This window comes from Phasianus colchicus, chromosome 4, assembly GCF_987193195.1.
Source record: "Phasianus colchicus chromosome 4, bPhaCol1.hap1.1, whole genome shotgun sequence".
Classification (NCBI taxonomy): domain Eukaryota; kingdom Metazoa; phylum Chordata; class Aves; order Galliformes; family Phasianidae; genus Phasianus; species Phasianus colchicus.
The window spans coordinates 48,293,951-48,307,403 of NC_143439.1; the positions used below are offsets into that span (position 1 = coordinate 48,293,951).

Sequence of the window (13,453 nt, forward strand, 5' to 3'; positions counted from 1 at the left end):
CACAGTCAGAACCTATTGTTGTGCCCATTTATTTTTTATTTAGCTTTAAAAGCACGCTGTGGTAGACTTTATAAAATGAATGCTGTTCTGCCTTTATTTATGTAGTGTTCATGAAGACAGAAGAAGCAAAAATCTCAATGTTATTCGGTAATTCAGTTGTGGCCTTTACAATCCTTTTCTTTTTCAATAAGAATGTGGTTATTCCAACAATAAAAATAATGATATATTAAAAAAAAAAAAAAAAACCACAAAACCTCCCTTTCAGAAATACCTAAATACGTGAGATAGAACAAGCTTTCATAACTATTTCTTCTGTGTTTGCAACTGATGATAATGCTTAGATGAGAGATGTACTTTATCATTACTTAAATATATGAAATTAAGATAGAAGCTTATGATATACATTATCATTTTATATTCAAGTTGTCTGACTCATGAAGGAGAATTTTTTAGATAAAATCAGGTGGTGTGATGCTTAACTCTCGCTCTGTGTTGTTCTTTCACAAGCTGGCTGTTGCATGGCTGCTTGAAACCCCAGGAGGTGGCTGGATGATTTTACTTGTTTGCTCTTCTGGGCCAAAAGAGAAATACAAAGTGAGATATTCTGCTCACCTACTGTTCTGTATTTTCTTTTGGATTTCATAGTTCAGTAGTTCTTCTCTGGAATATTCTAATGAGGGAAGACATAGTAAGTCACATGGGCCTTCTTTAATGCAGACGTCTAATGAAAATGCAGGAAAATATCAAAGACATTATTATTATTCAAAGCTGTATTGCTTTGAAATTCTGATCTATCCGCTTTCCATCCTGTACATGTTTTGGCTATTATTCTCATGTTTAATATTTGAATCATGGTTATTGCTAACACTCAGTGTTCCATTAAGCTTAAAGAAAAGGCACTCTAATAACCTACAGCCTTGATGGCTGCTCAGTGGCATCATAAACGCCGTTGTTCTAAAGAACAGGAAGGCTTATCTCAGAAATAAGCAAACAAGTTCCTTCCCTACCTACCTGCAGCAGATTAAGATGAAAATGGAATATGTAATTTATAGAGAACAATTTCCCTCCCCTCTGGCCTAAGTTTTTTTTTTTTTTTTTTTCTTTCTCCCAGAATCACCTTTTTCTTGCTGCTTCTTGCCTTTTCGTATGGGCTGCAAACCGTTCATTCGAAGGAGCTATTACACTGTACTCAAATTCTAAACCCATTACCCTGAGGTTTCACAGAATGGTTGAAGGAGAGAATTAGGAATCTTTCCAGGAGAGAGATCTGAAAAGTGGTTTAGTAATGCCTTGTATGTTGGAGCTTCTACTAGTTTAAGATGTTCTGCCTGGGTATAACTTAGGACTGCATGGGAAAGCGGAATATTTACACCTAAATTTTACATCTTATTGCATATTCACAAAATAAGTGTGTCCTTGAAAGTAGTGGAATAAATTATAGTAAGCTTTTCCTTTTGGTCATTTAACTCCTTTTGCCACAGCCAGAAGTTTTTCTTTAAGCTTACTAACAGCAATTCAATTTTGCAAATAATACTTAAGCTGACAATAAATAAATAAATAAATAAATTCTGTAGGTGACTGGGTATGGTGGAAGATTGATTTATTCCCCATGTCAGTGAAAATTCATGGACTGTGCTGTGTCCAGGCAGCTTTACTTATAATCTCATATGTATGCAGGCTTTTGAATTTTTTTCAAGACAGTGCTTTGATATTTTCACTGACATCTTAAAAATAAGCCTGACATTTTGTCATCAAGAAATAATGGAGGAAGGAATTAGAAATAGAATAAAAAATCACCAGTAAATGAAGGCTTATATACATATCAAACAGCCAGAAGCTCATTGCTCATAAAATCTAACTCTCATTGCCATTGAGAAAACACTTTGAATGAAACAGCCATTCCACCACTCAATCTCCAGCTTACAGGGAGTCCTACAAAACATCTTCAAAGAGAAATATGCATTTTCATCCTTATGACTGCCCTGCTCATAACCAGAAGAGTGAGAAGATATAGATATAAAATATTTCTGGAAAGCTGGTGTGTACTATCCCACGTATTATAAGTGTGCAATGCATAGCACTGCAGTACCTGCTGACACTCAGGAGGTAGTGGCTGCAGTATGGGTTGGATCTTTTGTATGAGTTTTGCTTTGAAGTAATATACCAGTGGATCTGTGAGTTCAGAGCAATTGTCCTGTAATTAACCTGAAAGCTGTTGCTTCTATTTGCCCTGAAGAGAGGCTTGCATGCCTGGTAACTTTCCTGAAAGCTTGTCTGCTTGTTGCAGTTAAATCAGGTGGCATAATGAAAAGACTACTTTTCCTTAAAAGATGAAGATTCATTATGGCATTTTGCTTTTTCTGCAGTCCTAAAAATGTTCATCCAGTGCTTTGTTGTTGTTGTTTTCATTTTTTGTTAATCAAACTGAACAAATCCAGTTCTGTTCATGGCATCCACAGTGACAGCCACACAGACCATCTGCAGGTTTGGATCCTTTCTATCCAGTGCATGGGCTGACCAAATCAATCTGTATGCATTTTCCAGACGTAAGACTATTTTTAAGCATTTAAATTATTTAACTAATACCAAGCAAATGAATTTGTTGTGCAGAGGAAAAGTATTTATTTTTCCTCTACTTGGTGATTTGCTTGTGAGCAGTTAAGAATTCACTGGCTCCAAGGATCATAGTATACCATATGTAGAGTAATTAAATATTACTGAAACATCTGTGTCACACCTTCAAAACAAAACTCTTTCTCTGCTCAATTCCTAGAGGCAAAGCCCCAGCAGGGGGCTCCCAGGTAACACTGAGAAATCTGTGAGAGATGCTGCTTGCTAGTTGCTCACACTTGCATGATAGCTGTGTATTTTAAAACTTAAAAAACCAAACAAACAAACAAAACCATCTCTGTATTTTTTAAAAAGTATTTTAGGTAAGGCAGTTGCTATACTCTTTTGGCTCATCCTAGTGTTTTAGAGGAAATTGCTCTTCCTTGGATTCAAAGGCAGACAGGGAAGGCAACGCTGTCTGGCTCAGAGTTTTTGAAAATCAGTCTGAGTGAGGTCTTGTGCCAATTTAGATTTAACTATCTAAGATCTAGGATTTTTTCTCCATTTTAGTAATTTTCTTCAAGCTGGCTAGATGTACACTCTGTATCAAGAAGCAGCAGCAATTATTGTATCAAGAACAGAATTAGCAGTCTCAAGTGAAGAAATAATTAATAATTGATCTGCAATCCTACGGTGTGTTATTCCCCCAATAAATAAATAAAAAATAGCTAATTTTAGAGCTGATTATTTTATTTTTTGGAGAGCATGTAATAAAACATGCCAGTAATCACTTTTATTTCAAATGATTCTAACTGGGGTATCTTAGGATACAAACTGTGATTTTCTTTCTCCTCCTGCTTGAGCAAATATCTGATTAGGTGACTGTTGGAAGTATTTCTTAAGGAAGATTGCTTAAGGTAATACTCTTGTAGTTTATTAGCTACAAAATCGAAATTGAGGTGTTTTATTTTCATAGGACTGCAAAGGTGTGTCCAAAGATACTTTCTGATCAAAGAAAATTATGAAAAAATGGTGAAATATTATTTGAATTTCAACAGATGTGTGAAGTCTTTTTGTGTCTTGATTACCAGTGAGAATATACTAAAGCTAATAAATACAGCATGAGGGATGCATAGATACTTCAATTTGGAGAGCTGTTAGTCCTTTAAAAATGCTTGCATATTTGCTCCAAATATACAGAAAAATCTCAGAGAGATGGACTTTCTTTTGTAAAAAGATTTTTCATCAGAAAAAGATTTGTTCATCAGGACAAATTTAAAACATCCTACATCACCTAATAGAATGAAAAAAAATTAAGATTTCCATAGCATACTTGCTCTGCAGGATCTTCATTTACACAAATATATTAGTAAATAGAGCTAGAAGCAGGTCACAAATCTCATGATTTATGCTTCCAATAAAACCACTTGATCACGCTGTCTTGCATAGTTTACAGATCCATTCATCTAAAGATTATGAAAAATATTGCATTTGTAATCTCTTTTGACCGTACCCTCAGAAGTGGTTTTCAGAGGCTATACTAAAAGAGCCTTCAGTGACACAGATCTGATCATCACATAGTTAGTTAAATTGGAAGGCCTGAAAAGTGCCAAGGACTCTGAACTTCACCAAATTTCTTCTGCTTGTTCTGTGATGCATGGGAGATGTCAGCATACCCTCAGTGGGTAACTTGTCTTCTAGATGATAAACTTTTCATTATGATCTATAGAAATGATGGTGATACAAGAAAGCATACGTATCTTCTTGGAAAATGATCACTGCCTTTTTGGACTTTTTAAAACCCTGTTTTAAAAAAATTGGTCTTTGGCATTTTCACATGGAAAGTGCTTTTGGTAGTTACATCAGTGGGTGAGTTGCTCTGACCTGTGATTAGACAACCAATGTGAAACCAGGCATGTGAAGGGGTAGGCAATGCTCTACCAGACCTCAGGTGGATGCTGTTTCCTCATAATTTATCTGTAGGTGAAGAAATAGTTTGCAGCTGGCTTGGAGCCCTAGGTGGTTACTCTTGGTAGGTTACTCCTAAGTAGATATCCCTAGCATAGGTTTGAGTGAGTTTTAAGTTGCTTTGTATTTGCCTATGCTTTTTACTCTTCATTTGAGCTTTTGATAGCTCTAGTAATTCTGATGCTTCTAGATTCTTCTCTGAAAGAAGGTTTGTGGTTGTATTTGTAATTCAATCAAACAATACCCAAAACAGCATAAATTGCATGTGAAGTATTGATATCCTTGTGTTGTGAAGGCTGGTTTCTGAATCGAAGAAAACATTACTAGACCTGCAGTTTAAGGTAAGATTATGTTATTGCATTACCTAATAATGCCACCTTATTAATGGCTTTGTAAAGTAAACTTTTTAGTTTCAGGTTTTGTCTGTTTCTTTTTTTATTAGCAAATTACATGAAGATGTTTTGGCTTGGCAATTATTAAAGCATGTATGTTGATACTAAAAGAAAAGGTGCCAAATAGGGAATATTCTCTTGTATTTTTTGAGTAATTCATCTGTCACTTTCTTTTATTTTACTCAGGGACTTGGCTGTTTTCTAGACTGTAAATTGTTCTTGCAGCTCTTTCTAAATCAGTCCAACAATACATCAGAAGAAACTTATTAAGAGATCTGGGTGTATTCTTCAGTCTAGTGCAGGTCTCTGTATCTGGGAAAATATCAACTGCCTCTCCTATGACTTTTTATTTACCTATCTAATGCTTCTATAACAGTAGAAAAGCTAGAGATTTTCCCCTATCTTTCATCCTCCTTGATTTTGGTTGCAGAAACTGAAAATCTTGGTTTGATTTTAGTTGTTGTCACTGACTGCTATCAGTATAAATGAGAATGAGGTTGTGTTTTGAGTAGTTATTTTTTCCCTCAGTAGTAATTGTCCTCACCAGGCTAGAAGTTAATAGTATACAAAGTACAATCTTAATTTTTTTTGTTTGAATTTATTATCAATATTGTTAGAGAGAAATGGATATTAAATAGCTTTCTGATGAACTGGGAGAATGCATGTACCTCATATATGTCAATATGAAGTATGCTACTTACAGTATGTTAACATATTAATATTCTGCACAGATATCTATCTGTAAAATAGCATTATATAAAAGAATGTACTCCTAATGTGCACTGCTAAAAATACACTCCATAGGTGAAATTACAGTTTCCAGATGATCTCTTGCCTTTTTCTACCAAAAACACAGGTGAATGTTGTAATGGTGAAGGTAAAATTTTCTCTCACGGCTGTGATGTAATAATGACTTATTCTTCTGGATTTTTTACTCCAGTGTAACTTTTTTTAATACCTGCTGCTAGATCTCTTGTCATTGAGATACGGAATAAAAGTCTTGCTGTACAGACTATTATATCTCTTGATAAAAAGAAGCTTTGTAAATTGCTCTGTTTTCTGTAGTGTGAGATAAAAAGTCTTTTTTCTTTCAGTTAGGTGGCATGGTTTTTATCATTTAGAATTAATGCAGTCTTGTTTTTTGGCTTGAGTTGAAAATGGGTGGTGACTTGGTGGCCTTTTATGATGGAGTTACAGCTTTAGTGGATAAAGAAAGAGGAACTGATGTCATGTACTTGGACTCATGCAAAGTGTTTGACACTGTCCTGCATGATATGCTGGCTGCCTAATTGAAGAAAAATGGATTTGATGGATAGACCACTAGCTGGAAAAGGAATTGGCTGGATGGTTGCACTGAGAAAACTGTGGTCAATGGTTCAATGTCCAAGTGAAGACAAGTAGTGTTCCTCAGGGATTGCTGCTGGGACCAGTGCTATTTAACATCTTTGTAGGCAATGTGGACAGTGGAGGAACTGGGGAGGGACTTTTTGTAAGGGCACGTAGTGACAGGATGAGGGGAAATGGTTTTAAACTGGAAGTGGACAGATTAAGACTAGATATTAGGAAGAAATTCTTTACTACAAGGGTAGTGAGACACTGGAACATGTTGCCCAGGAAGGTTCTGGATGCCCTCATGCTGGAGATGTTCAAGACCATTCTGGATGGGGCTTCGGGCAACCTGGTCTAGTGAGAAGTGTCCCTGACTATAGCAGGTTTATAGATGATCTTAAAGGTCCCTTCCAACCCAAACCATTCAGCTATTTTATGACAATAGATTGAGTACTAGTGGGAGCAGGCTGCCTGTTGTGGTGATGGCATGTCCTAAGAGGGACCAGTCAACTCTTTTAATCAAATCCATGAGGGTGTTTGAAGGAAAACTCCATAGCCTCATAGCAAGACAACACAGAATCAATCCACAAAGCAGTAAAATATCACTGTATTAAAATATATGAATTCTAGGCTAGCAGTATTTGCAATAGTTAATGACCTAGTAGACCTGCATGTGAGAAAGGCTGAAATAAGTCTTTACACTGAAAACAAAGATTACCCTCTCCTAGCGCTGCCTGGCAAAGTGCATCCTTGTGGCAGCAGTAAGAAGACATGGTCTTACTAAATGTAACAACTGGAAGTGCTCTGGGCCAGTCCTTCCCACACTTGCTCCTCTTAGCCAATTTTTCTGAAGAATATGCCCATTGTTGCTTTTCAACATGTAACATTAAATTCTGCAGTCATTTATTTTGTGACAGTATGACAATAATATGATGTTTCAGAAGCAATGAGGTGCCATTGTTCTACTGGTGAAATGAACTAGGGAGGTAGCAGGATGATTCTAAGGAAGAATTATTTATATCATAGCTTCCATTCATAAGACCGTGATGTAAGAATTTGAGTATGCAGTTCCATAGAGCAAATTAAATATTTTAAAGATAGATTATATCTATAGCATCTTACTAAAAAGAAAGGGAGAAAGAAACATCCACACCATGTGCTGGTTGAACATCTAAAGTTTTGGAAGAGATTTCTAGAGAGTCTTGCCTGAAAAGCCAAATAAACCCAAAAAACAATAATGAGAGAGGCTGCTAGCACAAGAAGGATTACAGCTATGTGATCTGATGATTTACTAAAGCTGGGAGGGTGGGGAAATGAAGACTGTAGTTCACAGGCTGCTCTGGAGCAAGCTAGAGGTGTGTCTCAGGCACCACCCTCCTCACGCTGCAGGTTTGCACTTAAAGGGAGTTTTCTTTCCCTTAAGATGTAAGTGGGCTCTGTATTTCAGTACGCCATAAAAAAATAATTGATGCTCATGGGAGTATTTGATAGAGACTGAAGTAACATGTTTCAGGTATATAATACTTAATAGCTGCACTCAGTTTCCCTGGAATGTTTGAAAAGAAATTCAATGGAAAGATGATTACAGAGTTACATATGTTTATGTGCATTTACTTGTTTGGGCAATAGAATGAAAGAGTTAGTTGGTTAGTAATGTTACACATCATTCACTATCATGAATAATAAGCAGAAGTAGCATCTGCATTAAGAAACATAATGTTAATTCGCATCTCTAGAGGGCAGAAGGCTTAAGAGCATTCTGTGTCTGTATAAGTAGATATGTGCACATCGTTCCTCAATCTGTTGTGATCCAGCAGCTGAAAGAAAAAATAGCTAAAGGAACTGTTTGTGTCATCACAGAAACAGTACTATAATGGAGACATAGGGAACTGATAACATTTTGCTGTATGATCTAAAACCAGTTCAGTGCATTCAGTGTATGTTTCCTTGTTTATTCATCTGTAAAGTCAGACAATTAACCTTGCTTTATTTTAACTCAACTGTGTTGGAACTGAATATTGCATCAGTGCCAAACTGCTGGGCACGTGGATGCAGGTAGAGTGGGTTATTTAGCATTGCTGTGATTGTTCCAGTTCCTGCTTAAAGAAGCCAGTAGAATATCATATCTGAGCCTGAAAAGGCACAATTAACTCTGGAGTGGAAATAGAAAAATGGGGAATGGGAGGCATGCAGAGAAGCAAGTTTAAAGCGTCTCGGAGGGTGACTGAAGGCCATGTCTGAGCAGACTGGGAATTTGCTGGGAGCTCCGACTCCACCTGCAGTGCAACTGGGGGTGTCTGTCTTGTTTGAGTTGTGCCAGTCCAGTGCTCCATCTTCAGTAATGGAAGTTAAGCTCACAAATCATGAGTTTTGGTGGTACTCTTTGCACTGTGTGCTGAGTAGAAGCTGGATGTAAAACAATATGCTGCAAAGTCTCTTCTCTACCCAGCAGGTGAAGATTGCAGCTGTGCTGAATTTTCTAATGGGCAATGTTTAACTTCACCTCAGAATACTTTCTGCAACATCTCTCTTATGAAGCATATGTCTTCTGATATAGAAGAAATTCTTGTTGGCATGATCTGAAGACAATCTGCAGGCTGACAGTGGCATGCTTATTAGTGTAAGGACAGTGGCTGCTAATAGATGCAAAAATAGATGTTCAGTGTGCTAATTGCCATTTGTGGTATGAAACTTATTTCAGTCTCTTAACTTCATTCTTCCTTATGCTCATTGTTACCTCTGTCTTCAGTCAGGTATTTCCTGTGGGACCGGAATGTTACATGTGCTTTTGCTGGCAGAGTGAATGCTGCTCACCTGCACCTAAACAGCAGCTTTGTCTTAGGAAAATCACTGCTCAGCAGCTAGAGCTGTGAATGTAGCCAACAGTGCAACAGCAGAGCACCTCTTCCTGCACTTGGCTGGTGATGATGAGGCTGCGTGTATGAGGAATACATGCAATATTTGTTGTTCTTTGTGCTGGGGAGGTTTTCAAGCAAAGAAGTCTTCTCATCATAGCTGCTCTGCTGAATTGGTTTTCAGTTTGACTGAAAGGAACAATAGGAGGTCTGAAGGGAAAGAGGTGTTTTTCCCATGCTCTGTTTAGCAGGTAGTAATGACATTCTGTAGTCTATCGGCTGTTTCCTCATGGGTCCCTGGTTTACTTTCTTACAGCTGAAGCAATAGAACAGATCTGGCTGTACTAAAGTACCTTGCATGCCTTGGTAGAAAGTGTGTGGCCTTTTAATCTAACAAGTTCAAAAGAAAAATTATGATGAGCCAATATAATAAATAGCTTTAAAATCTTTGTTTGTTTCTTGTGAAGCTTGGGTTGATGGGTTGGAAGGTTCTCTGAGAGCATGAGTAGTGATATATTTTAAAAGGCTGTGATTTTATAGGCTAAGAGGTCACATCAAACTTTTTTATTTTTTTTATAAGAAGTAAGTTATATTTCTTCAAATGTTACTTTCATTTTGAATTGCTGCAGCAGTTTTTCTTCTTTTTTTTTTTTTTTTTTCCTTCCTATCCTATCTTAGGTACAATTTTAAGGCACTTAATCTAGGTTTAATGCTTTTTCCCCCTCAGATTTACTGAAGTATGTTATCAGTTTTATGCTCTCCGGGGATTTTTGCTGTTGAATGATAACAGCAATCGAAGTTGTCTCAAGGAGGTAGCGTGTTTTCCACAGCCTTGCAGCAAAACTATTTTTAACTTTAAAAAAAATCCAAAGCTCACTCAAGCTCTGCAGCCATCTCAATGTAATAGATAATTTAGTTTCAGTTACATATTTTGAACGTTATTATTACGTTATATCTGCTCTTTTCTAGAATATATTTTCTCTACAGGTGTGAATATAGATTGTTTTCTATAAAGTAGCAGTTGTAATGTGAAGCAGTGATGTTAGATCAAGGCAGGTTAAATAAAACCTATATTCAGATGTGTTGGTAATTCTCAAATAATTCATTTAAATTTACGGATGTTTTCTTATTCTCTACTAAAAGTTGGTTGTATTTCTTCAGGTGACCTCCCAAATTTTATATTTCATATCACTCTAAAGAACTGTGTGAGAAATCTTAGAAGGGTTTATCTAAGTTATGGTAGATTACTAGACAAGATCTGTAGTAAAGAAGATCTCATTAGTAGCATTAACATGCTCAGAAGAGCTGAAAGAGACGTTTTTATTAGCTGTAGCTAAGAAAAGTAATTTTCATGCCTTTTGGAAAACTGTTGTATATATTGTTGTGCAGTATATGGAAATTTGCTGACTTATAAAGCTGCAATGAGAAACCAAGTAAAAGGAGTGCATTGATAATACATGCACCTAAAATCACTATCCATACATCTGATTTAAAACAAACAGGAAACATCTGGAACATACCGTAGGCCATAGAGGACTGTCCCATCTGGATGGAGCCGAATCATTCGGTTTTTCACTGTCACTCCATGGACAAAGGACTTCTTGTCATTTTGGAAATACGTGTCAGGCACCCAGAGCTGATCAGCTACTCTGTTGTCCAGTGTTAGGTTCAGAGGTATTCCAGAATAAGAGAGCCTTTTGTCCCTCCACGATTGCTGGAAGTACATGGTAAGGGTGTAGTCCTAGAGAGATAATAAGAAGGGTTTTTTCTATTTTGCACGTATGTTGCTTAACATAACTTTCTGTTTGGTAGCTGAATATCAGAAATGCAGCAGGAAGTTTAAGGATCGTAAAATTGCAGGGGTTGGAAGGGACCTCAAGAGATCATGAAGTCCAAACCCCCCTGCTTAAGCAGTTGCCTTTCAATAAGTTGCACAGGTAGGTGTCCAGATGAGTCTTGAATATCTCCATAGAAGGAAATTCCACAGCCTCTCTGGGCAACCTTTTCCAGTGCTCTGTCACACTTACTTTAAAGAACTTCTACCACATGTTTTTATGGAACATCCAATGTTCAAGTTTTAGGACAAGGAGCAACAGCCTATCAATACAGCACTGAGAAGTGCCTGGTCTCATTCATTAGCCTCCCACCATCCTTTAGATATTTATAAACATTAATCAGATTTTTTCCTCGGTCATCTTTTCCCCAGGCTGAACAGACTTATGTTACTCAGTCTTTCCTCATAAGGGAGGTGCTCCAGGCCCTTTATCATCGTTGTGGCCCTTCACTGGACTCCTTCTAGGAGATCCCTGTCTTTTTTGAACTGGGGAGCCCAGAACTGAACACAGTATGTTGTTGTTATCCATTACAATGAGTCTTAGCTTGTTTGTGTTGGTGTCTAATTCACGCTGTTTGCCAGTGGCAGTGATTTGCCCACACATCCCTGGCCATGGGCTTTCAAAGCCTCCTGTGCCAGAGGGTCTCCAGTGTACAGGTCACAAGATCTCCAGCCTACAGACCACATTCACAGTCTCTTGCAAGGCTTCCTTTTACATGAAAACAGTGGAATTCAGCCAATCTCAATCAAATAGCATTGCATACTGTTGAGGATACCTTAGTGTATTCAATGTCTTCAATCTGAAATATTCTATGTGCAATCCAGTAACACCAACACTCCCTAAACCTTCTGAGAATGAGCAAATAGAACTGCAGAATGTATCATGAATAACTTGTCATTCTGCAATGGCTGCAGTTGCCAGTTGTAAACATCTTCAAGAGCTGGACAAATTTCACTTCAGCCCAGGCACTGAGGGGCTTTCTGTCCTTGGCAATCAGACATTGCCCCGTAGGAAATGAGCATCTTCTCCTGATATTGTGCTATAGTTTAGGGGAAATGCAATTTATGTAGTCCTTCAGCTTTCCACTTGATTTCAAAATAAATTGTTTTAAAAAGTTTTTCGTCTTACTCCCTCATTGTCTTTCTCATTATGAATTTCAGTGGTTTTTAAAGGATGGCTTTTCCACTTGGAAAAATTGACTGTTCTTTATATCTGATGTAGTTCTTACATAATGCTGTTCCAGCAATTTTTTAGACTACCAGTTTTATCCTCCTTATCTTCCTTCTCCCCTGTCCCCCTTTTTAATTTGCAAGTCATTTTTTGTCACATACTTAGCATTAAAAGTGAAGTGACATTATAGATATAGAAAAGATTGGTTGGGTAAGATTTTCTTTTATGTAAGGGAAAGCCTCACCTCTGTCAACCTGACCTAGCCTGGACTGTAATTTTTGAAGAAATAGAGAGGATAAAAGCTGTCTGATGTGAATTCCTCTTCTCATCTTTATTGGCTTCCAAAGAACATGTGAAAATCAAAGCACTATTGTTACCTTTCAAAAAGCCTTTCTGCCTGAAATACCGCATCTCACAGAGATATGAACTACATAGGTCTATCAGGGTTTGCCTCAGATTAATTTAAGCTCTGAAGGAGCGTCTGGCTGAACTGTGACCGTGCTTGGCCCAATGTAAAGAAACTTGACGCTGAAAGACTTCGGTCTGCTGTTGGCTACACAGGCACCTTCCTGTCAAAGTTGCCCTCTGCTTCCCTTACACAAACAGAGAGCAGACGGGAGCTGGATGAAGGGGTAAAAAAAAATCAACGTTTTTGTACAGTTTTCACATGTTGTCTGCGTTCTATCCTATACTGTTACAATTTTTACATAGAAAAAGTATCATAAATAGCTGAGGCAAGTTTAGTTCTTAAAGCTCAGATCTTTGCTTCGTATCCTCTGTCTTCCGTGTAATTCAGCAAAGCCAACTACATGCAATTTTTATCTTTCCTTTATATTTTCTATAGATCTTAAAGCTGCTTTTGTATAACTGTCATGTCATCAAGGGAAAAAGGGAAAAAAGCTAACAATTGAGAATTTTGTGTGATGTTTCTCAAAGCTCAATCAGAGAGAAAAATAGCCAAGATAGGCTACAAGATATCTTAAGGATGTGATCAGACAAAAAATAAAAATAAAAAATCTGTCTCTTGGTTGTAGCTACCAGAATGAAATAAATTACTGTATTTAGCATTTTGGACTGTCTCAATTTTTATTTCATCCAGTTGTGCTTTATACAGAATGCTGCTGTTGGTGGCACTAGAGCAGAGATGGTGAACCTATGACCTAAAGTTGTGCTGTACTATGCAGAAATATGTGGCACATCAACAAATATTAAAGAGGAGAGAACCTGAGCTTCGTCATAAAAGTATCTCCAGATTTCTTACATCACAGAGTTGTATTTTCTTTCTAATTCCCTGAATCTGGGAGTTCTTCATTTGGTATTTTAGTGAAGAAAATGAGTTGCATGTTGTGATTTT

At 37.3% G+C, this 13,453-nt stretch overlaps 1 protein-coding gene and 1 long non-coding RNA gene across 3 annotated transcripts in view; one reads left to right on the forward strand and one right to left on the reverse strand.

Annotated features, from left to right (window-relative positions):
* GABRB1 (gamma-aminobutyric acid type A receptor subunit beta1) overlaps positions 1-13,453 on the reverse strand; it is a 93,680-nt gene that overhangs the window by 33,223 nt on the left and 47,004 nt on the right. The window contains exon 4 of the mRNA XM_031588543.2: positions 10,615-10,835. Coding sequence (XP_031444403.2) covers positions 10,615-10,835 — 221 coding nt within the window. The remainder of the gene's footprint in view (positions 1-10,614; positions 10,836-13,453) is intronic.
* Positions 4,603-13,453, forward strand: part of LOC149918239 (uncharacterized) — a 52,989-nt gene continuing 44,138 nt past the window's right edge. For both annotated transcript variants that reach the window (XR_016466177.1, XR_016466178.1), the window contains exon 1: positions 4,603-4,859. This is a non-coding gene — a long non-coding RNA (uncharacterized LOC149918239). The remainder of the gene's footprint in view (positions 4,860-13,453) is intronic.